This window comes from Ostrea edulis, chromosome 1, assembly GCF_947568905.1.
Source record: "Ostrea edulis chromosome 1, xbOstEdul1.1, whole genome shotgun sequence".
NCBI lineage: Eukaryota > Metazoa > Mollusca > Bivalvia > Ostreida > Ostreidae > Ostrea > Ostrea edulis.
This window is the reverse complement of record NC_079164.1, coordinates 23,146,293-23,172,835: the sequence shown is the minus strand read 5'-3', so window position 1 is coordinate 23,172,835 and position 26,543 is coordinate 23,146,293. Positions and strand designations below refer to the sequence as shown.

Genomic DNA, 26,543 nt, shown 5'->3' with positions numbered 1-26,543 from the left:
TCCTTTCCCATAAACCACAGCGACTCTCTATTGTCTATATTCCCTGAAAGTTTCACGTCTCTATTTGAAAGAGTTCTCAAGAAAAAGAAGTAGACTAAAGAAAGAAAAAGTAGTGGCTTACTACCGACCGGAAGTGAATTTTGAAAAATAAAATTGTCTTAACTTTAGATGTTGATACTGTTCTTAAGATATTTGAAAATCATATCAAACACTTGAAATATAAACGAGATTTATGGGGACACAAAGACGAAAGGTATAAGAGTATTTTATCGAGAAACCAGAAGTAGCCGTTTTGACTACCGACGGGGTCAACATTCTTTGAATACTTTGAAAGAGACTTAATTAACTAGTGTAGGTTTCAATTTAAAAGAAAAAGTTTGAAATTAGTGATTCTTTCAATCACTTCCGGTTACGACTGAAAGTGATAACGAAAAACAAATTAATGTGCATGCACTATACAACCGAGAGATCTATAATACCTAAAAGTTTCATTTGTTCCTCTTTAGTCGTTTTTGAGATTACCTCTGGACAAGATGAGTTTTTGAAAAATGGAATTCGGACATATCTTACGAACGGAAGTAGATTTTGTAAAAATGAAAGATCGTGTCTAAGGATACTACAATTCTCTATCATCTTCATAATTGGCAAGAAAATCCATTCAGACATCTCTGAGAAATCATGTTGAAAAAATTTGAATATAGTAAATTTTTCAACCACTTCCTGTTGAAACTGGAAGTGACGTACACTCATATACAAAATATGTTTAAGATGGACTATCGCTAATCTATAATCCCTGCAAGTTTCTAGTGTATATCTATACTCGTTCTGGAGATATCAGGGAAACAAAGTCTGAATTTGTCCACACCATATCTAACGACCGGAAGTGAATTTTACAAAAATGTTTAACGTTACTTTAGACATTTATAGTGACTATATTATATGTAAAACTCAACTCATTAACTTGTTTCATGACCGAGATTTATGGCACTGAAAATTGAGAGAATAAATAGTCTTTCTTTAATATAACCGGAAGTTGGAGATTCAACTTCCAGTGGGGTCAACATTTTTTGAGAATTAGAAAGAGATATAGTAAACCGATATAGGTTTCAATTTGAAAAAAGTTTGAAATTTATGATTCATTCAATCACTTCCGGTGACGACCGGAAGTGACGGTCGACATTCTTAACCCCCTACTGCACGCTTACAAAGTGAGATGTATTAACTCTGAAAATTTGGTGACTCTATCTTTTACCGTTTCTGAGAAAAACGCTGGACAATATCTCTTCTAAAAAGACGGACATTGGACATATCTTGCGACCGGAAGTAAATTTTGAAAAAATGAAAAAAATGCCTTGAGGTACCATCGTTCTCCATAATCTGTGAAAGTTTCATGAAAATCCATCTAACCGTCTCGGAGACGAAAGGGGAAAAATAATAATAACGAGCTATAACTGTGTTGGGATGCCAACACAAATGTCTCCGAACACCTCCCCATGTCAGAAATGGTTTTTGATGCCAGATATGCATTCAGGATCCTCAAAAAACCCCAGAAACCAAATTTGGTTGAAATCCGACGGACTTGATTTTTGGCCGTCATTTACTTCAATGGTGGCCATTTTGAAACATTTGAAAATTGATCGGAAGGAAATACTGATGCTAGAAATGAATTGTGGACCCTCAATTTACCCCAAAACCCAAATGTTGTAGAGATTTTAACACTTTCAAATATTTCGGTATATGGTGGCTATTTTGAAAATGGCGGCTCCAAAGAAATTTTTGATGGTGGAAATGGACTTGGGGTCACTAAATTACCCTAGAAATTGAATTTGGTTGAAATCCGACAACCTTGAATTTTTGACGTTTTTGGCGGCCATTTTGAAAATTTGAAAAGTTGATTGCACCCCTCCTAATGACCCCCTATCAGCTCACAAAGTTTGAAGTGGATCTGTCAAAGCACTTTCACAAAATCGCGCGGACAAATTTCTCACTAAAGAAGAGGAATAATAAGAATAAGAAGAAAATAAGAATAACTAGAAATGATCTCGTTGCGAGCAACGAATAGGTCTTCCGCCCAATTTCTGACGAGATAGGGTCTTGACTGGGAGAATTCAATTAGTGAAGAACGACTATACATGAAAGAAATAAACACGTACATGTAAGACGTGATTTATCAATTATAAACAATTTCGGTTTTGTTTTATTCACTTTCGAGTATCTCAGGAGTCCATAAAACGACTAAAAATTCCAAGTCGACCGAGTAGGAACCCACACTAAAAATTTCCATCAAAAATACTGAGTTTTTGGACAACTTCCGGTTTCAAACAACCAACTTCCGGTGGAAATGGTATGACTTATTACACTCTTTTAAATAATGTAAATTACATATTTTTATGGTACTTCCGGCGGATGACGGAAGTGACGGCAAGAAAAATGAAACACGTATGTCACATCTACAAGTCACCATCTAACATTCCTGAAAGTGTCAAGACTCAATCTTTGATTATTTATGAGAAAACGCCTGGAGAAAAATACCTGGAAATCGTAGATATTTAACGAACGGAAGTGAATTTTCAAAAAAAAAAAAAAAAATAATTCACTATACTCTAAAGATGGATAATGTCAATTATATATGCGAAAATCATATCAAACACTTGATTTATAAGCGAGAGATAGGATAGCAAAGAAAGACCAATTCTTCGAAGTTTTTCTCTAAAAACCGGAAGTTGTTGGTTAAACTTCCGGTAAGTTCAACATTTTCTGCAACTCCGAAAGAAACCGAATTAATCAATGCAAGTTTTGTTTCAAAAGCATAACTTTGAAATTTGATGTTTCTTTTGTTCACTTCCGGTGACGACCGGAAGTGACGGATGACAATGAAAAACCTTATTACAGAGTTTAAACGTCAATATCTACCATTGCTGAAAGTCTCAAGACTCAATCGTAAATCATTTATGAGAAAACGCCCGGACAAAATGTCACTTGAAGAGCGCAAATTCGGCCCTAACCCGCGACCGGAAGTGAATTTTGAAATAGTATTAAAGAGTATCTTAGACATGGATAATGTCAATAATATCGAATTCAACTTTCGGCAGCTCCCTGCTTCAGAGTTGCGCATGCGCATTGTAACTTTTTCTTTCCCTTTGAATCCTGAACGGTAAACAAATTCAGTCATGATTGCGCTAGCTATTTTCTTTGTGGTATGTTCCTTTTTAGTCATTTGTTGAATTATAATGTGATGTTAAAATGTTGTGGAAGTTAGATTTTATCCTTATTTTTTAATACACCGTGCCTTTGATCACTCCTTTGGAAAACAAATAAAAATTTCTTTAGTACCAGGGTATTTTAAGTTGTTTACCATTGACACAGTCACACTAAATCTTTTTCTCTAATTTTGTCACTCAGCTTTTCCAGTACAGCCATATACAATTCTAGAGACAACATCTTAAAGTGTTATTATTTTAACTGTACACTCCATTCAAGTTAAAACTTTAAAAAATATGAAATAGACACAACACACAGGAGACCACCACTTAAATGAATGTACACACATGGTTACTCAGGCCAGCAGCATATTATCCAAGTCAATAAAAAAATTTATATCCCCCAAATTAAGTTTGGGAATATATTGAACTCACTTTGTCCAACTGTCTCTCTGTCAATCTGCAGATTTTTTTTGTCTGGAGATGATCTTTGAAACTATTAATCATATTATTTTTTTTTTTTAGAGCTTAGTAGATTTAATGTACATACCATTTTAATTTTTTAACCTCGTATTTCCATGTTGATAATTTGCCAAAATTTAACACAATTAACACATAACTTCTTTGACAAGATTTGATGAGTAAAATTCTTGTCATGGCTAAACATAATTATGGTACCAAGAAACTTCTTGGAAAGCAGGCCTTTCAAAATATGTCAGTACCTGGTACTTTTACCTGGGTGAAATCATGATTGTACCAGCCAAAAAAATTGTGGGAGAAAAATTTATAATATATATATCTTTATTTAAGAAATAAGGTATCATTTTAAAAATAGCCCAAATGGCTTTATGGTAGATTTTATCACATACCGACCCATATTTACATCCCTATATATATGTTTGATAATGATACCTTATTTCTTATATTTGTGACTGATTTATAACAAATCTTTGCGAACTATAGTTTTAAACTTATGAAGTGAATTATTTTTTTAAAAACTCAACGGTATGAATTGAATATGTAGAACAGGTCGATATCTTATGACGTCAGTGTGAAATTACGTTGATCATTTATGACTAAACAATGAATTTATTGTCACGTGACGAACCCTTTTAAACACAGAATTAAACACACAATTGTTCAAATAGTGTTATGTAAGAGAAAACATTTGTAAATGTCAATATTATAAATTAAATCGCTTCCACAAGGAACCTCCTATCAGAAATATGCCTTGAGCCAGTAAGAAGGTCATTTTTGACAAGGTCACAGGGTACTAAGTAACATATTAAAATATGGTTTTAGCCATATACTTTGAAATGAAAAAAAATGAAAGCTTATACTTGAGATAAAGGGTACTTTAGACTTAAAGGTATGCCCTGACCCTAACCCAGAGTAATTCAGATAAGGTCAAGATCACCAGTTTTATAAGTATAAAATTCATGCTATATCCATAACTTTGTTGTGGAAAAAAAACTTCAGAAGATTATACAAGACATGAATGATACTTGTGACTTTGAGAGGTGTAACAACCCTGCACTATGATTGTTTTAACAAAGTTAGAAAGAAATGTCATTAATACAAAGGTCAAGGTCTCAGAGTTCAGAGATATATCTTAGAAATTTAAAATTTGAAAGGACAAAACCTTGAATTGGAAGAGGAACATAAAGTCATGGTCATAGAACTGAGAATTTAAATGTTTTTGGTCCATGATAATTTGATGCTTGGACTGTTGATGGATTTCATACTCACTGCAATTATTGCTCTCAACAAGAAGTGTAACAGCATTCATTCCTTATAACATTTCTATAAGACTTAGGCCCTGGGAATTTGGACAAGATAGCTGAGTTCTTTAAGCTATTTTAAAGTGAACCTTTTCTGTTTACCTTGCAGGGTAATCAGTCCATAATCCTTGAGACAGCTCTAGTTAGTCTTATTTTGGCATTTTATGATTGAAGCAATTGCAAGATATTGAACTATTGTTACGTTTTTGTGACAGATGATTGAACAATCTAATTAAAATCCGACCCAAAGATACGCTCACAATCGCTTACGCAGAGTATACGGTGTGGATTTAAGAAAGTCTGATTTTGACTAGATTGATGATTGAAATACCGATTTTAGGTGAAGATGTTTTAATTTATTTCAGGCTTATGAGGAAGGGGACATGGGTTTAATTCTCAGAATAGCAATTTATATATACATTAACATGCCTTAGATATATATATATATATTTAGTTTGCTTTGCATATATTTTTATTTTTTATGCACATTTTCCTTTATATTTCTCATGATATATTTAAAATATTATATATTGATGGTGATGGCTGGGGATGAGTTATATATAATTTAGTATGAAAACAACCTAATTTTTCCCAATTTCTTTAAAACACAATTGAAGCTCTTTCTCTCTGCTTGCTGAAATCTTTACTACTTTCTAACACTTTTTAACACTTCTACTACACCAATCTAACACCATTATAGGTAGTGTACGGACAGTCTAAGACATGGGTTCAATTCCCATCACTACCAGAGTTGAATAAATTTTTGTATGACTTAAATAGCTTAATTACAGTAATAAATTATAGCACACTGCATGGCTTAATTTTTGCACAAAGAGAAAGAATGTGTTTAACCTCACTGTTACATTGTTGTTTTTCTCTATTAAAAGCATTTATTTTATAGTTTTAGTAATGAAGTAATGATGACTTATTTTATAGTACCGTTGTAACCGTATTTACTTTCTTGAATTTAATGAAAACAAAAAGAATATAAGAATATTTCTATTTTAAGCATAATCATTGCAGTATTTTTATAATATAGATTTTGTACATTGTTTGAAAAGATGTTTTTCGTGCTGCATTCAATTCTTCATACAAAGGACCAGTTCCTTTCCAAGGGGGGATAATCAAGAAAAGGCAAAAAATAAAGTGGGGTCATTTAAAAATTTTCTTTTAAAGAACCATCGTGGCAGAAAAGGTGAAACTTTTGTGAAGCTTCCTGATATAATGTTGATTCTAAATGATCGAAAGCATCACCCCAGGAGTAGGGTAGGGCTACAATAGGGAATCAAAGTTTTACATTGGAATATATTGCAACAAATCTTAAACAATCTCCTTCCCAAAAACAACTGGACCAAAAAAATGGTAAATCTTATGTGAAAGCTTCTTGGCATAATGCATACTCTGAATTGTTCAAATAATGACCCCCTGGTAGGGTTGGGACACAATAGGGGATCAATGTCTTGACCTTGGAGTTTGACCTACTTTTTGAAAACTTTAACCTTGTTAATAACTTTTGAACAGTAAGAGATAGAGCTTTGATATTTCACATGAGTATTCCTTGTTACAAGATCTTTCCGTTGGTATTGAACCTTTTGACCTTGACATTTGACCTACTTTAAATTATTTTTTTTACATTGGTCATAACTTCTAAATGGTAAATATTAGAGCTTTCATATTGTACATGAGCATTTCTTTTGACAAGATATTTCTACTGGTACCAAGATATTTGCCCTTGTGACCTTGGCCATTTTCGGAATTGGCCATTATCGGGGGCATTTGTGTTTCACAAACACATCTTGTTAGAATTTCTTTTATTTTTCTTTTCTTGTTGTTAACTTTTTGTTTGAAGTTATTTATTGATCTTATTATTTGTTATATTTATTGTTCCTTAACCAAAAACTCAAGTTAGCTTTCTGATTATAAATTATTTGTCATAATAAATGTGTATTTATGCAAGCCTGTAGAGTAAAGGGCTATGGGGCCCGGTCCCCTTCTTTTTGCAAATTTTCATATGGAAGCTGGTGATGTATGGTGGAACACTGGGAAAATTCTAGCATTTAAAAAAAATTGTGTGAGAAAGGTCCACCTTAACATTTCCTTAGGATGGTGTTAAACCACATAATTAATTTCTTTCAGAGTGCTTAAGATATTGTACAAAGAAAACCAGTACGTGTTTGAGACTTTTATTCAGTGGTAAGGTTGAGTTTGAATACCAAAAAAACCACATTCTAATGCAACTGTTTTGTAAAATGCATTTTGATTGGCTAATGCACTGTAGTTTGTGGCAGTAAAACGATCATTTACGAGACGGAATGTATTTGATTGATTATTTATTTAATAGAATCTACAAAATAGGATCTACAAAAACAACCTCAATAGTCAACCAAAGTTTGGTGCTACACCAAGAATTATCTACCCTTGAAAGAGGACTTGATAGATACATTCCATAGAGGGTTGAGAAGAGAAAACTAATACTAAATAGCTATAATAAATATTGTGTTTTAATTTCTTGCCTCAAAAAATTTAATGTGTCAATTTACTGCCTAAATTTCCCTGGAGACCCTCTTGGAAAATTCACATTTCTGGTATATACCCATGTTAAATCAGGCCATGTGTTGAACAAAACATTTGGAAAACAATACTGTGTGGATTACTTAATAATAAACTGCTTGACCAGTACAATGTTAGGAGTTAATGTATCAATACGATACACAGTTACTTACATGTACTTGAACATGTTCAATATCGATCAATAAATTTTGATGTCATAAGTTGATTCAGCCTAAATGCTAACACAGGATCCACATGATAATATTAAAAGATTTAAGTTACATTTTTATTTCAATTAATTTATAGGCATCAGGTTTATTAACACATAACATAGTTTGGTCAAATTGATATGCAAATAATTCTTAATTTGGTTATTTATTGCATGCTTTCTTACCTGAAACCTTTGATAGGCCCTTTTTTTTTTTTCTTTGACAAGTTTTTTTTTTTTCAAAGGTTTCAGTATAATAATTTTTTTTAAATGTTAACACTACTTATTAATGTGTTGGAATTTTTACATGAAAACTTCTCTTGTTTGATGTATTGAATGTATTGTACTTTTAACTTGATATTGTGCATAATTTACTTGATAATCTTCCAAACCATAGACTTTTTCTGATGATAAAATTATGAAAACACTGTTCCCATTTTTATTTATGAGGGCCGAAACCTTCTTGGTGCCTTGCCTTTAAACTTCATTTTATAGACTTGCTTTATTTAAAAAAAAAATGCTTTTTAAAAGAAAAGTTAACCATATATTTTAAATCATTTTTGCACCAGGAAGGTCTCAGGAATAAATATATGTTCTCTTACCTGACTGATGAGGCCCAAAGAGAGCATTTAAATATCAGTATTTTCAAAAGTATATTTTCTATTTCAAAACAAGCATTAAGAAGCCAAAGAGTTATGTATGGAGTGCCAAATTAACATAAACTCAAATAATGGCAAATCAAACTTCAAATTACTCGCCCTTGGTTACAGGTGGCGCACGATCCGTTAACGTCCAATGCGTTTCTAACCTCAAGTTTAAGAGAGCGTCGGAAGGACATGTTTAGATTAGAAAGTTGTTGAATATTTAGTAACGATGGCGGATTACGGTTCGTAGGACCTCACTGCGCTTAGAGACGAACTTAGAAAACGCATTGCAAGACTCTCTGGGCGGGAAGGAAAGCACGTTGAGAGTTTCAGCTGTAACCGAATTTTCTCTGTCACATCGATTAAATAAAGACATTCAATACACATTGAACGTTTTTCATTATAAACTACTTCGTGGTGAAGTTTACATACTTAAACAGTAGTTTAGGTTGAATATATAATATACTGTAATGAGCAATGAACTATACAATGGGCCTATACCTTCCAAACACTAAAGTGACTCAGACTAATGGAATAGTCCGAGATCCTGTTTACCCCTATTTGAATGGGTATAACCCTTTGCTATATAAAAAGCTGCAGAGGCACATTTATCACTCGTAAGCAGCCCGCTGTTGGTGGAAGTAAGCCAGAATTAGAAGGTAAACTATTAAAGAATTAATAGTGAAAAGAGTTTGAAAGGTTAGGGTAGAAATATAAGCCACTGTTGAAAGTCAAACTAAGGAATTGTGGTGAGATACAAGGTGTAGTAATCCTGAATAAGGGTGAGGCACCGAGTACTCACAAGCAATAGGAACTTAGTTTCGGAACCAGGTGCAAAGTGCCCAGCCATCTCTACAGAACCGTGTGAATAGAACCTCGGCTTGTGTCCCAGTGTATTTTTTAAGAAAAACAGAACCCGGGACAAGTATTCCAGTAAATCAGAATAATCATTGTAAATGATAGTGATTCTATGTATTTAATTTTTGGCCCAAGTAGAGCCCGAGGAAAATTCCATATATGTATATATATTTAGAGTTCACGAGATCCCTTTATCCTTTGAAATGAACCCTTAGAAAACACGTTACAATACAATACATCATAATTCTTTATAAGTTGTTGAATTGCATATGTTTAAAACAATAAGATGCGCCCTCCCCCCCCCCCCCCCCCTCTCTCGATCGAGGATTAAGAATATCAATTATAAATATATCCATATATATCTGAAATTCTGTTATTAAGCTGTTAAAATGTGTAGTAATAGTGAATGTATATGTATAACTTCTCTTTATGAAATAAAATTCACGATAGAGAAGGCACATGTATAGAGTACATGATATATCATACCATATTAAACAGTTTATTTGCGTGTTTTAACTTATATCACTTACGTGATGTCGTCACGATAGGTAAACGAATGTGCTACACGGGCAGATGAAAACAACCCATGGTCTTGCGCGGAAATGAACGAAATGAAAGAGACGTATCCGGTAGTTAGTATTTATCCGGAATGCTAGTGCGCAATGGCGGCAATAAACATACGAAGCGGATACGTTGAAGGAAAAACTTCTTTATTTCTTTCTTACCGTTATGTAGACCAGTGAAAATAATGAACAACGATTAATCGCATAAATCCCATGAAAAATAGAAAACTGAAAGTAGGGCAAACATAGATCCCTGGACATATCAGAGGTGAGATCAGGTAAGTAGGGCTAATCTATGCATGAATGAAATGCAAAACTGACTGTCTGAACCAAATTATCCTACTGGTCGTACTGGTTTCACAATCCCATTACATCGAGATGATCATTGTATTTTCGTCCAACCCCCAGCAAAAAATCGGAAAGTAGACATTGATTTGGGGGAGTGGACATCAACAGGGGGGAGCTAAAGTGTTAAGATGAAAATGGGGCGAGGGATGTAATCAAATTCATCAGTTATAGCATGTATACCAGAACTAGTAAATGCACAATTGGCTGGAAAAAGAGCAATATGGACTTGTATAATTATATAAATGTGTATATGTTTAATTGTTCAGAATGCAAAGTTGCAGTATGTATTCACATAGACATATATAACGAACAACATATAGATCTGTTATATGTCTATGCCCGGGGAAGGGTTGGAAAAAAGTGGTCGATATGAGACCGGTGGTCATTACTGGTTAATACTGGTCGATTGAAAATTTTTTGGTATATATAATATACTTATAAGTCATAATATTACATAAATAATGTACAAATGACTCTGTTGAATTGGGGAGATGTAAAAGTTTCTGTTCAAATTCCTTAATTTAACAAGAACTACCTTAGCATAAGTATTGTTTCACCAATTTTCATTTTAACTGTTGAATAAACATTTGAGGGTGGGTTAGTGATGTTTTCATAACAATAACAGGTACACTGGTAATCTCTGGTCCCAGCCTATGCTTATTAACACCTGTCCACTCTGCTTCCTGGGCTCAGGTAATGTCCAGCTACCTTTTATTCTTAATCTGTCCAGGTACATGTATTAAGAGGTCTGTCTCCAATAATCAAGCTATGTTATAAAACTGTGACCCTCTGGTAGGTACTGAAGATATTTCGGTCAGTTTTAGCAAACCAAATATATTAAACTTATGAAATTACATTTGATTATCTAATGAAAAATATTAATCAACAATTGATCCATATAATGAAAAGACTTAATTTATCTTTGCAAGAAATGTACAAAAATAGGAAAATGGACAGTTTAGATCACAATTGACCATTATTGACCACTTGGGGAGTATTGACCGGGACGGTTAAAACCACTGGTTAAAACCGGGTGCGGTTTTAACCGCCCAACCCTGCTATGCTTCTATGGTATTCAGAGATAGATCATACTAACTAATTACTTTTTTCTTTAATTAAATGAATTTATACATTACTTGTTTCTCCTAACTACTACTTTATGGCATAAATTGAAGATTCAATCCCTGGTGTTGGAGATCTTTTATCTTGAAAACAATAGGTGCTAGTGCCACACAACCAAAGAATGTAGTAAACACACTGCTACCTTTGCATGTATTAATTAGCAAATTAAGGTACTAGTAAATATAAATGTAAGGAACAAATGTCTAGGGTGTTTTTTATCTATTAAAAATATTGTATCAAACTCTAAATCTAATAAGTAAAATTTTGTAATATTCCAGCTTCAGGAAGTTTATCCTACTATAATGGAGGTGATTAGCTACTTTGAACCTACTTTCATGGATCTACCATATTATTAGCTCTTCTGAGCCGAAGGCTCAAAGAGCTAATGCTATGGCCATTTGTGCGGTGTGCGTAAACATTTTAGAAAAAGGGCTATAACTCAAGAACCCCTTGGTCAATTTTTTTCAAATTTGTTACAGGGTATCATTGGCCCAAGGGCTTTCATACATACTAAATAGAGGGATGTGACCCTTTAACAAGGGGAGATAATCAGGAAAATACAAACAAAAGTAGTGGTTGCTAAAAAAATCTTCTTCTCAAGAACCACTGGGCAGATTATCACCAAACTTACACATAAGGATCAGGATATGTTGTAGATTGAAAATTGTTCAAGGCATTACCCTGGGGCAAAGGGCGTGGTCTCAAGGTCACTTCAAAGTTGACCTAAATTTATATTTCCTTAAATCTTTGATATTTTAGTAATTATAAGGACTAGGATCATCAAATTTTGACAGTTGATGCATCTTAGGACCTTGTGTCAAGTTGTCTCAAAAGTAGGTCACGGTGACCTACTTTTTGAATTTTGCAGGTATTTATTTTAAAATTAATTTTGATGCATATCTTGGACACTTTGAAGCCTATGATCATCAAAACTTGTCAGTTGGTGGATCATGGGACCTTGAAATGCGTCAACTGAAAAATAGGTCACCGTGACCTACTTTCTGAATTTTATGGCTTATCATTTATAGATATATTTTAAGTTGTTATTTCAAATACCGAGAAGTTTAGAATCATCAAATCTTGTAAGTTGATGCATCTTGAGGCTTTGAAACATATTTATAAAAAAAGTAGGTCACAGTGACCTACTTTTTGAATTTTGCAGATATTCAAATTTAACATTTTCAATTTTAGATGCATATTTTGGGCACTGTAAAACCTAGGATCATCAAACTTTGTCAGTTGATGCGTCTTCAGTGTTCGCTTTGTGTCGACCAAAAAGTAGGTCACCGTGACCTACTTTTGGTATTTGACAGCTAAATTACTATATTTCAGACACTATTTGACCTACAATCATCAAACTTTGTCAGTTGATGCATCTTGAGTCTTCGGAGTGTATCGACCAAAAAGTAGGTCACCTTGACCTACTTTTGGCATTTGACAGTTATATTTATATATTTCAGTCACTAATTGACCTACAATCATCAAACTTTGACAGTTGATGTATCTTGAGTCTACGGAGTGTGTCGACCAAAAAGTAGGTCACCTTGACCTACTTTTGGAATTGGACGGCTATATTTATATATTTCAGATACTATTTGACCTACAGTCATCAAACTTTGTCAGTTGTTGGGTCTTGCATGTTCGAAGGGTTTCGACCAAAAAGTAGGTCAACTTGACCTACTTTTGGAATTGGACGGCTATATTTATATATTTCAGATACTATTTGACCTACAGTCATCAAACTTTGTCAGTTGATGGGTCTTGCATGTTCGGAATTCGCTGACCAAAAAGTAGGTCACCATGACCTACGATTGGAATTTGACAGCTATATTTCAATATTCAGATACTAATTGGCTTAAAATCATCAAACTTTGTCAGTTGATATTTCTTGGGTTCTCAAAATGTGTAAACCAAAAAGTAGGTCACATTGACCTACTTTTTTTGAATTCTTAGGATTTAACTAAAGATTTAGAATACTAAGAGGCTAAGAATAGAAATGGTGGGGTTGTACAATTTATCAGAAGAGCGATTCTAGGCCCTTGGGCCTCTTGTCTTTTTTTTTACTATGGCATTTGACTTTGTTACTTTTCAAAGAAGGTGTAAATTATACGTATAACGTGCATCACATGCAATTTTAATGATGCAGGCAAATAATTTTGATGCAATATAAAAGGCAAGTGTGAATTGTAGATCTACCCAGATTAGATTCAATAAGAATTGAAGGTCAAAAGCATGGTGGTAACACAAAGCATCTGCATACAAGATTTTTTAGGCTTGTTAAATGGAAAAATTATATGAAAATAATGGTCTCCAGTAATATCTACATTTTAACTCATATGAGAAATCTTATAACAGTTTCAATATTCAGACAGATCATGAGATGGAAACCAATGTAATTGAGACGAAAAGGGAGTACAACTCGAAATATCAAGGAAAAACAAGAAAGGCCCTTGTGAATCAGCAGATGATGTCCTATACAACCATCCTTCCATGACACATGCAATGGGAAGGTAACAGCTAAGTATATACATATAAATGATATTAAAATCCCATGTGCTCGTTCCATATAATGTCCCTTGAACATTCCAAGTATTTACTTATTCCAAATACATGTAGTTCAAAATTAAGTCAGAAATTCTAAACATTTTTTTAAATTAAAGTTTATTTCAGGAAACAAAGCCTGTCTGAAACTCCAAAATGACATTTCCAGAAAGTTGAAGAATGGATAAAAATGTATCTACCATCTTACAACCCAGATTTCATTCCACTGAAAAGAAAAGGGACAGGGTAAGAAGTTATTATTAATAAAAGATATATATATGCTGAAACATCTTAAAAGATATATTGTTAGCTCACCTGAGCTGAAAGCTCAAGTAAGCTATTTTAATCACTTTGTATCTGCCATCAGTCTGTAAACTTTTCACATTTTCATCTTCTCCAGAACCACTGGGCCAAATTCAATCAAACTTGGCGTAGATCATCCATGGGTTAAGGGGAATCAAGTTTGTTGAAATGAAAGATTATGCCCCCTTTAAAGGGGCGATAATCACAAAAATGTAAAAATAGGCGGGGGGGGGGGGGGATTTCAAAATCTCCGCAAGAACCATTGGGCCAGAAAAGTTCAAATTTACATGACAGTTCTCTGACATAGTGCAGATTCAATTTTGTTAAAATCATGGCCCCGAGGGTAGGATGGACCACAATAGGGGGTAAAGGTTTTACATACAAGTATATAGGAAAAATCTTTTTTAAAAATATTTCTTGAACTATTTAAGCTAGGGCTTTTATATTTTGTATATACATTTTTTACGAAAAGTTCTTTCATGAGATGCAACGGTGTTCAATCTTGTGACTTTGACCTGGAAGTTTGACCTACTTTTGATAAAAATCTTACCTATTCAATATCTCAACTATTTAAGACAGATCTTTCATATTTTGTATATAGATTTCTTATGGCAAGATCTTTTGTATCATGCATGTACTATGATCAATTACCTTGTAACCTTGGTCTTATCTAGAACAGCAAGATCTTGTCGATCATATTGGTGTTGAGGCATTTCTGTGTAATGTGAATTCATTTTCAGTAATGTTGTGATCCTTTGGGGCTCATGTAGGCTGGGGCCACAATATGGGATCAACATTTTTCATAGGAATAAAGACTGAAATCTTTTTAAAATCACAACAACTGTACAATGGCAGGGCCAAGGTGACTCCGTTGAGCGATGTGGCTCTTTGGGCTCTTGTACTGTTTAAGACACATGTATTTAAAATTTATCATAGGGTATATTTGCATTTATTTTTTCAGAAATTTTGCATGTCCATGTCTTGGAAGGTGAATAGGTGGAAAGTCAATAGATGCTTACCATATCAGATGCTTGCAGAGGATACTGGGGATAAAGTAGCAGAAAATTATGGAAGTGGCAGCCAGGACTATGGAGGAGAGGTGACAATGACAGTGAGATGGCGTTAGGTTGGACACCAGAAGGGAAGAGGGCATTTAAGAGACCGAAAACAACCTGGAGAGGAACAGTAGGAGCAGAAAGAAAGATTGCAGAATGGAGAAACTTGAATGAGATCAAGATGGTAGCAATAGAACAGAGTGGATTGGAGAGAGTTTCGGTCCTATGTGTGTTGGCATGGAGAGAACTAAGTAATGTTTAGATTGTTGGAGATAGGATGACCAGGAATATGAATTGATGTGCTGGAAACTGTACTAAGACCCTTATGTATTTGGATAGATTTACATACCATCATGATTTTGCGATGAAAAACTTGAAAAAAATCCTCAACTCATATTGTAGCTGACATTATACATTTGTACTTATTAATATTTCAAATGAACATATATTTAGACATACAATATCTAAACTTTGGAGTCCATGTACATCTCCACATTGGATAATAGGTTATGATATATGTGTGTGAAATCTTTTCCTATGGTATGCACATGTTAACACATTAGTTTAAATGATGATCTATATCTTATGACTATGGAAGAGAATGTGTTCAGAATAGAATATGTGTCTAGAAGAGTTGTTGCCCTTGAATGTAATTCATTATTTACATGGGGTTGAAAAATAATCCAGCACACAGTAGTACTAAATGCATTATGTTAAAATACATTTATGAATGGTATAAGTGATACTGTCAATTACTGATTAATACACTTCGTGAAATCATATTATTGTTATGTTTTATAAATTTCAAGGCTGCACCTTTGTACATTTTACAATATAATATTCTTCACTTTGGTATCAAATTCTCTTAACCTAATTTAAGAGTTACATATTCATTATTAGCAAGTTAATTATGATATGCTATGTAGTTTGTCAAAGAGGCTAAAAGAATATAGTGTTAATGACAATTACTTCCATGAATAATGAGAGACATCTCCCATCTCTTGTTATAGTGTTCTTCTTTAAAGATTTTGTGGGAGATGTGAAAAACTTTATTTGAAGCACAGACACCAAATTAAAAGTGGAGCTTGTTGATCCTAAGTGACATCCCTGCCATTATCTTCAATGCAGTCGTTCATGTGTCTTATAAAGGTTTGCAAACACTAGTGCTTGCATAATGCACAGACACGTGAAGTGGGTAGTGTACGTGTACAGATGTTGTGTACACACCACCACCCCTCCACTGTCTACAAAATATATATCTGTATAACCAGTACTATCACCAGAATATGTTATTTCCCCACCGATCACCTTCATAAGTCATTATGAAGTCAGTTCTACATTCTATGAGCTCTGGTGAGATATTGATACATACTGTACCACTGGATCTAAAAGAAATCCGTTTTACCACCGTCCCATTCCAATTTTATCCTTTACTTTCATGCGCTTTAAATCAGAGACGGGATGCTTTTAACTTTGATTAAGTTGAATTTTCCATTATATTCACATGCATAGTAAATTATCATCCCTTGCGAATTATGATATACTGGCTGACACCCCCCCCCCCCCCCCCAACATTGCATGGTAGGATGAATCCGCCCCCTTCTTTACATATATGGTGTTGAAGTTTGGAATAGAGAACATCTGTTATGGATTTTTTGGACCCTTTTTTATTTTCGTTTGATAGTCAAGAATTTTAGACGATCGCGAGTTATCCTCTGCTACCCCCCCCCCCCACCCCCCATTCAGAAAAAAAAACCATGCTATGTGTCTGTCTGATGCTCTTAAGATTCTTATGTGCAACAAAAATGGAAGTTCAGTAAAATTTCTGGCAACTTTCTTGCATATTGTATTGAAAAAAAAATTTGATTTATAGTCAATGTTAGCCCTAAAATAATATATGTCTCTGATAAAAAGCCTACCAAAAATACCGTGTAATTTCATTCCAAATGTACCTAGCCAAATTTGTCATGTAATTGGATATGTAAGGTATTTTATATCGATTAGAAAATATTTTATTAAGATTAATTTTTCGAATTTGAATATGGCGTATTATACGCCAACAATTATTCCGGAAATATATTATCTATTGGTGACGTTTCACCCAAGTAAGTATAATCTCGCGAGAATACCGCTTGTTTTCATCTGCCCCTGTAGCACATTCTAGGTAAACAGTTTGCGATTAACTTTTTTATTAGTCCATAGGGCAAGCGAGAGCATAATAATTGGCAGGTCAAATAAATTTTACTACCCCATATGCTAGCTGTACAATAATGATTCAAAATTTAGAGTTTCTACATTTTAATTGAATATTACAATTTGGATTGCAAGTTTAAGACGGAAGTTCAAGCTTTCTTTCAACTTCTAAATTCACGTCTCCATCCATATACTATGATTGATATACTATGAGTTGGTTGTACTCTGCGTGAAAAGCACGACTGTATCCTGCGTATAGGAATGGTTGTATCCAAATGGCGTTTGTCCATGGTGTTGCAGGAAACTGATGTAGGCCTACATAATTTGACCCGTGTTTACTTTCATGTTACGTCAATACAACCTCGCATTGGGTCAAATGCTGTCTGACGTGTTTCATACCGATTGTTAAGCCGTTCTTGGCACACTGATTTTGACTGCGGATAACTCCGTTTACCTGATCAGGATATGGGGCTCACGGCGGGTGTGACCGGTCAACAGGGGATGCTTACTCCTCCTAGGCACCTGATCCCACCTCTGGTGTGTCCAGGGGTCCGTGTTTGCCCAACTATCTATTTTGTATTGCTTGTAGGAGTTATGAGATTGATCACTGTTCGTTATCTTCACCTTGCATGTATAAGATTTATCATGTTTATATGTACCATGACAGTTCATGATATGAATGATTTAATACTAAAATACATCACTTAACAAATGTAGTACACTTTTCAATTTGAAGGTCAATTTGAATGTTCATACTTCAGATTGAAATCGAAGTTACAAGTGAATATTGAAAAACGTAATGCAATGATTTTTAAAAATAAAAACCACAATGAACAATATGCCTATGTGTGGCTTTTATTATAAACACAACATTGTATATATGATAGTGAAATTTGTATTTACTTCACTTGGATAAATTTATAGCTTTATGAATTTGCATTTAATTTTGATAAAATAGATATCATTCAAATTTTATTTCTAAAAAATTCAGAAATATCTTAATCTCTTGAGATGCATTTTTCTTCTGGTTTGCGTCAACAGTTAAAATAGGCTAGGACTGGTATTCGTTTCTTTGACGTATTGGCCTGTACTTCCGTGGGTCAGTTGATAAACATGACATAACAACATAACTATGATAATGCAAACTTTGATAAGTTATGAAAGTTTGACAATTTCATCTCATATTTTGATTAATTTCATACGTATTGACTATTGAAGAATCCAGACTTGTTTTCCCTGAAATTCAAACAATATTTTACAACACTTTTTGAACAATGAAAGTAAAGTGTTGAAATTAATTTACAATCCAGTCATCAAAAACGAAAACAAGACCTAAGAATATTCACTGCCTTACAGTTACAGTCTGATTATAGCCACCCCTCCATTACAGTCGTGTCGTCGTACCGAGTGACGGCGGAGGGGGGGGGGGGGGGGGGGGGTGCTATTAGCAATCGCGTTCATTCATATTTTGACGACCTTGGTTAACTCTAAAATTAATTTTTAAATGACATCTGAAATGTATTTTCGTACCATACTTGGTTTATATATTGAGGACTCAAATTTCCCCTGTTCGATTATAGATCTAGTCTAGAAAGAGGGGGGGGGGGGGGGGGGGGGGGTCATATAATTATAAGATCATTGATGACTGTATCACTAAGGATAAATAAAATTTCAGCATAAAACATTCATACAGAATATTACGATCTACAGAGCAAATGTTTAATCCCCCGTAAGTACTATCTGCAACAAAGTCGTCATCTGATATCTGTGAAGTCGGACTGAACTGAAGACTGAAGTTTATAGCACACGACGCTGAGTGGAACTTAAAACGATCGTTGTCGCTGTCACATTTGATGACAATGAACCAATTGATTTTTTTTAAAAGCTTCATATCTCGGGAATTCTACCCCCGCTCCCTGTTTGCACAACAAAAACCTTACACTTTCTTATAAATCTTATGTACACCGGAAGTCAACAAGGACGTAAACGAGTCTTGCGCCACCTATGTTTGAAATAGGGGAAACAACTGACAAATATTCGCAATTGAAGATATCTTCAATTATTTTAAGATGTCATAAATTCATTCGATGCCCGCATTAATTGAATTGATGATAGCATTAATTCTTCAGCTAAATTGATGCGCGCATTAATCGAATTAATGATTTCTTTATCAAATGAATGAATGATATCAACAATTGAATTGATGGGTGCTACAATTCAATTGAAGAGACCAATAATTGATATAATGCACACATTAAATCAATTGAGGAGAGCATTAATTGAATTGATGTGCACATTAATTCATTTGATGAGATCAATAGTTGATTTAATGCGCTCATTAATTCAATTATAATTGCTCTCTTCAATTGAATTAATGATATCTTTAATTCATTTTAAGAGAGCAATAATTCTTTTATAGAGAGCAACAATATAATTAAAGATATCTCCAATTCAACATATCCACAATTGAATTAATGATATCTTTAATTGAATTGTTGCTCTCTTTAAAAGAATTGATGCGCGCATTATTTCCTTAAACAAAAGCATTGTAAATGATTTAAAGATATTTTCAATTGAATCAAAGATATCATCAAAGGGTTTTGACATATAGTCATACCATAAGACATGGATGTATCACCATGAGACTATGTGTCATGTACATTCATAACCTCTTTATGACCTTGACCTTTGATCTCAAGGTCAAAATTATAGGTTTATACCATGGATTTGTGTTCGGACTATATCTTCCTCCATTTTCTTCTACAAAGGCATACCATATTTTTACACTCAGGAAAGGGGTAATTTATACCTATTAACAACACCCTTTGGGAGATTGGGGTAAGGGGGGGGGGTATTCTTAGGGAGCATTGCTCACAGTACCTCTTGTTATTTATTCATAGATGTAATGGCTAACTCTCTGTTCATCATGCAGTGCAATTGTCTTTGTTTTCCTTTGCCATGTGCTTCTGTGATTTTGGACTTTGTCAATGTACATCATTATGCTCCTTTGGGGGCACAAATTGGTTGAATAAATATTCTAATTCTATGTGGTCATTATTGTGTTTTTACATGTATGTCTTAATTTACCAAAATATCACAGGCACTTGACATATTTTTCTTATCTAAATTTCGGTGTACTCTGCAACGTAAAGCTGGCCTTTGGGGTGGGGTGGGGGGGGGGGGGGGGTTAAATCCCACAGTGCTCAATCGGTCTATGTATCTTTAACCACTTATACTTTGGGTTAGCATTCCAAGTAAGTTAATATCTTTGTTACCTTGAGTAACACATTAAATATCATAACATTAAATTAAAAAGCAAAAGAGACTACTGAGACGGGGATTTGACCGTTTTCTTACTAGAATTTAGGCCTACTTTCACTTTGTGTGTGACGTCACAATTATGGTCACATGGTGTGCAGGGAGCTGCCTTTAGACTCGTTCAATAATATCTGTAAATATCGTATTAAAAAGATGATCAATAGGGGAGATATACGAGAACAAAAAAAGACCAATTTTTCGAAGTTTTTCTCTAAAAACCGGAAGTTGCTGGTTAAACTTCCGGCGACTCTAACATTTTCTGAAACGCCAAAACAGACCTAATTAATGTCTGCAAGTTTTGTTTCAAAAGCAAAATTTTGAAATTTGACGTTTCTTTTCTTTACTTCCGGTGACGGCTGGAAGTGACGGATGGCAATAATAAACCTTATTACAGAGCTACAAGTCACCATCTATCATCCCTGAAAGTGTCAAGACTCAATTTTTAACCGTTTATGAGAAAACGCACGGACAAAATGTTATTTGCAAAACGGAAATTCGGCCGTAACTCGCGACCGGAAGTGAATTTTGAAATAATATGAAATGGTACCCTAGAGATGGATAATGTCAATAATATCTGTAAATATCGTATTAAAAACTTGATTAATAAGTGAGATATACGAAGACAAACAAAAACCAATTTTTCGAAGTTTTCTCTAAAAGCCGGAAGTTGCTGGTTAAACTTCCGGTAAGTCTAACATATTCTGAAACGCCTAAAGAGACTTTATCAATCTATGCAAGATCTGTTTCAAAAACATAAATTTGAAATTTGACGTTCCTTTCTTCACTTCCAGTGACGACCAGAAGTGACGGATTGCATTGATAAACCTTATTACAGAGCTACAGGTCACCATCTATCATCCCTGAAAGTTTCAAGACTCAATCTTTAATCGTTTATGAAAAAACGTCTGGACAAAATGTCATTTTAAAAACGGAAAATCGGACGTAACTTGCAACTGGAAGTGAATTTTCAAAAATTAAAATGGATATATAAACTTCAGGTGAAAACGCATCACCCCAGAAAATTTGAAGCAAATCGATCCAGCCATATCTGAGAAATGCTCTGCACGAAATCGGTAAGGAAAAAAAATAATAAAAAGAAAAGTGAAAAATCAACAATAGAATAATAGAAGGTTCTTCCGCTGAAGACGGAAGACTCTAATAAGAAACGGAGCAAAAACAATATGTCTCCGACACTATGTGTTCGGAGACATAATAATAAACAGTACAATCACTGCTTCAATAATAATAAACAGTAGTATAACTATAAGGTCTTCCGTCTGGAACGGAAGACCTTAATAAACAATACAATCACTATAAGGTCTTCCGTCTGAAATGGAAGACCTTAAATAATAATAATAATCATAAACAGTAGAATCACTATAAGGTCTTCCGTCTGAAACAGAAGACCTTAATAAACAGTACAATCAGTATAAGGTCTTCCGTCTGAAACGGAAGACCTTAATAAAAAACTTTCCCAACCTTTAATTTCGTAGTTCCATTCCCATTCATTGGACACAAAAGGTGTCTTTCCTAAAAGAGTGCCACTAACGAGGTACTTTTCTGCCTTATAGTATTTTGTAATCATTCTATCATATGTATCAGTCCACAAATTCTTGGACCCCAAAAAAGGTGTTTTCTTCATTATTAACAATTTAGGATTTCACTAATAACTAAAAAAGAAAGTTCAATAAAACCAAGAAGAATGTGCAAAAATTTCATCAAAACTAAAATTTTATCATGTTACTTTTGATAACTCTATAAATGCTGTGCATAGTGATATAATTCATTATAAGGCTCAAAATTTAATAATTCAATTTTCTTATAGGTAAAATTTAAATACAAGTTCATGCAATACACCTATCAACACTTCGCCACGAGTTACGTCCCTTTGCGGGGTCAGCCAAAGGTCAATCGGTGAAAAACCAAGTTTTCCTTCTTTACTTTACCAAATGTAAGATGTTATTACTTTGAATTTTATCCAATTACCAAGTTTTCATACAAGTTAATGGGTTGCCCCAATCTGGGGCATATTGTAGTTGACTGCAATTGATGGAAAAATAACAGATGTCAAAGCTACAGATAGGAAAATTACAAAGGCCAACGTAGGGAAATACGATTTTTATCCGGGACAAGGGACGTAACTTTCGCGAAGTGTTGATACGTGTATTGTGACAGCATAACTTGTTACATGTATTTGTTTGAATAAATTTTTATTCTGTTAATAAAATATGATTACGCAACAGACATGGCCTACATGTATATTGAATACCCATATAATGTAAAACTTATACGGTACCAATTTTGATGCACCAGATGTGATGAATCAATTCTAATTATCTATTTGATTGTAATCTGAGTTCAATTTTGTGTCTTATTCAAATAATATTTTTATTTGTTCATTAATCTTGTTCAGTTGCTGTACGTTATTCACGAATAAATGTTGAAACAATTTCATAGCAGTATTGTAAATGCATTTAAACATCAAAGGGAAGGGGGGGGGGGGGTTCTTATGACCGTTTCACCATCCTTGATGTTACACAATATACACAACCAACCCTGGGAATTTTTTATTACTCAGCTATTGAATGACCTCCTATTAATCCCTTGTACGATTCAGTTGCAAGGTTTACTTTTAGAATTTTTCAGATAATTAAAAGGTTCTTAAAAATTCAAGCGATAAATTAATGATATGCGTATTATGTCTTTAAAATGAGAAGTTGTTCCCATCCTGATCATGGTCTATGCGTTTGACAACGACTATGACTTCGTACAGTTATGATACAATTCAATACTAATCAGCTGATCAAGGACTTCAAGGACGATATTATACGAGAAATTGTGTGGGTAAAAACTAGTGAAAATACCTTTTCAGGTGTCTAAAAGCAAGTCAGTAAGAAGTTCTTGCCATAACATCATTACAACAAGTATCGGTGTCAATCTTTTATTTGCTTCGCGTAAGCAACGTTAGTGGAAAACATGAAAAATTATAGCATGATAAAATGGCTTGAAAACGAAACCTGAAGTGCCTTTTAACCGATTAGAAAAGGTAACTCTTACAAAAAATATAGCGGCCGTAATACTGGATAGGTCTATACATGCTGAAGAAACAGTAGCTAAATACCTTTTTCTTTAGTGCTATTGATACTAAATTGAAACTAAATGGACATTTAGAAAGAGCAGGTAGTCCTTTACCAAAATTGTAAATTTGATGATCCCAGGGGTAGGGGTTTTGGTATTAAGGTGGGTCCAAAATGGTCAGTTATTGCATGCATGAACAATAGAAATTTTGAACCTTTTGATAACTACATTTCCAATTCTTTTCAAATTTGGTATGAAGCATCTTTGGAACAAGGGGGATAAAAATTGTAAATTGCAGGACTCCTGCACCCCCGAGGCTTTAGGGACGGGACAAAAACTGCCCCAATTTGACCAATTTTCAAAAAAATCTTCTCTAGAACCGGACATGTGTAAGAAAAACTAAATTCATAGTGATGTAGAGTAGGAAGGCCTCTACCAAAATTGTAAATTTCATGATCCCCGGGGAAGGGGTTTTGACCCCAGGGCGGGGCCAAACTTAATATATTGTCTTTATGTGTAAAAATATGATTAACATCTTCTTTAGTGCTATTGATACTAAACTGAAAATAAATGATAATTTATAAGGAGTAGGTAGTCTTTTATCAAAATTGTAAATTGCATGGTCATAGGGGTAAGAGTTTGGTTTCAGGGTGGTGTCAAAATTATGTTAATGATTTGGAGGACTTATCTAAGTTTGCTGATCCTGTATGAAATCTAAATGCATACTTAGGAAAAGCAGAGAAGGATGTACAAAAAATGGTTTTGACTCTAGGATGGGTCCAGATTAGTCATACCTTTTAATGTTTTTATGATATTACACCTATTACTTTATTTAAAGCCTTTCATCAGTGTATGCACTTTTGAGGGCATTGAAGTTTTAAGAACACATCTTGTTATATACTGTTGCTGAACATTAGAATTTAGCTTAGATATTCAGAACAGGAATTTCTTTTTTAGATTTCATATCCCTTGGGAGTAGTGATTCTTTTCACTTACTAGTACTTAGGTGACCGATAAGGCCTGTGGGCTTCTTGTTTACAAATATACTTGTTCTGCCTCAATACTGCATGTAAGGGCAGACGTTGTACCCTTGTCTTGTCAGGTCCAACAAACAACAGTTTTCTGTTTGTTATAGTAACAAGACATGGAAGGGGTACAACGTCTGCCCTTACATGCAGTATTGAGGCAGACTAGTAAAAAACACCATGGGAACACAATATTCAGCTGCACTTTAGACAAACAGACGACCGAAGTCGTGAACAGACATGCCGTATACACAACGTTTTCCTAACACGACATATATGTAAAAAATGAACTTGAATAGAACGGAACACAAATATCCGGAAAGTGTCAGAACACTCCCCGCCTGACACCAGTCACTACACAACCTTCACTACACAATACTTTACGCAGCACAGTCTTTACTTCGCTGGTGTGACACTAGAAGAACAACTTCTGTAACTGGTCGCACATAATGAACAAGCTGTCCTCCTCTGCTAATGCGAACTTCAATCTTTCGTACCTTGCCGTCATCATCAGGGAATGCTCGATTGATAACACCCATTTTCCAATCATTTCGATGAGCTTCCTTCTCTCGAAGTAGAACAACATCATCGATCCGAAGATTGTCCTTAGAATCTGTCCCCTTTCTTCGTTGCTGAAGAAGTTGCAAATATTCGTTGTGCCACCGCTTCCAAAACTGTTGTGCTATAACCTGAACGTGTTTCCAGCTAGAGGCATACATGTCTCTTACGTCAAGTTCGTGAAAGGGTGGACCGTCTGTTTCACTCTTCTGCGTGAGCAGCATATTAGGGGTAAGTACTAAAGGATTGTCTGGGTCCATAGAGACAGGAACCAATGGTCTATTTTTGAGTATTGCCGTTAGTTCTCCCATTAACGTTACTAGGACATCATGGGTAAGTTGACGTTTAGGCTGCTTTAACAGAATGGCACCGATAATTCGTCTATCGAGTCCAATAACTCTTCCCCATACACCGCCCATGTGAGATGAGTGAGGGGTGTTGAAAATCCAACTGCAGCCATTTTTGGTCAAAAAATTTCTAAAGATCGGGTCTTCTACATTCACTGCATTGATCCTCAACGCATCTGTGCATCCAACGAAGTTGGTACCGCTGTCAGACCTAAATTCCGCAACTCTGCCCCGAATAGAAATGAAACGGCGAAGAGCGTTGATGAAAGCTGAAGAAGACATATCTTCTACCACTTCAATATGAGAAGCTCTGGAAGAAAGGCAGGTAAACAGTATTGCCCACCGCTTGCTATTGGAACTTCTTCCACGTGTCTTCCTAGTCACCACTTCCCAATGACCAAACATATCAACACCCACATAGGTGAATGGTGGAGACGGTCGAACTCGTACTGATGGTAGGTCTGCCATTTTCTGATGCTCATAACGTCCATGCAACTTGCGACTCATTACACAGTTGTAGATTACAGATGACACAAGTTTCTTACAGGCAACAACCCAATAACCAGCATTTCTCACAGCTCCCTCAGTATAGTGTATCCCTTGGTGATGCATCATTTCATGTTGATGGGCGACGAGAAGTCGGGCTATGTGTGATCGAAGAATAATGCAGGGATTGTTGAAATTGTGGTCAATTTCAGCTGATCGAAGGCGTCCCCCAACTCGTAGTAAAGAATCCTCATCCAGGTAAGGATCAAGGTTGACAATAGAACTGTGTTTTGGAATGGCATTTCCTGCTCGAAGATTTGATATTTCAAGGTGAAAGGTCTCTTGCTGAACTAACCTTATGATGA

At 34.7% G+C, this 26,543-nt stretch overlaps 1 protein-coding gene and 1 long non-coding RNA gene across 2 annotated transcripts in view; one reads left to right on the top strand and one right to left on the bottom strand.

Moving 5' to 3' along the window:
- The first annotated feature begins 9,996 nt into the window (after positions 1-9,996).
- On the top strand, positions 9,997-15,183 carry LOC125663718 (uncharacterized). The gene is made up of 4 exons (XR_007365628.2): positions 9,997-10,082; positions 13,643-13,784; positions 13,935-14,061; positions 15,080-15,183. It is a non-coding gene; the product is annotated as an uncharacterized LOC125663718 (long non-coding RNA).
- A 3,136-nt stretch (positions 15,184-18,319) lies between these two features.
- Positions 18,320-26,543, bottom strand: part of LOC130051273 (low-density lipoprotein receptor-related protein 4-like) — a 160,410-nt gene continuing 152,186 nt past the window's right edge. The window contains exon 20 of the mRNA XM_056153075.1: positions 18,320-18,602. Within this exon, the coding sequence (XP_056009050.1) occupies positions 18,563-18,602 (40 nt within the window). The 3' untranslated portion in view covers positions 18,320-18,562. The remainder of the gene's footprint in view (positions 18,603-26,543) is intronic.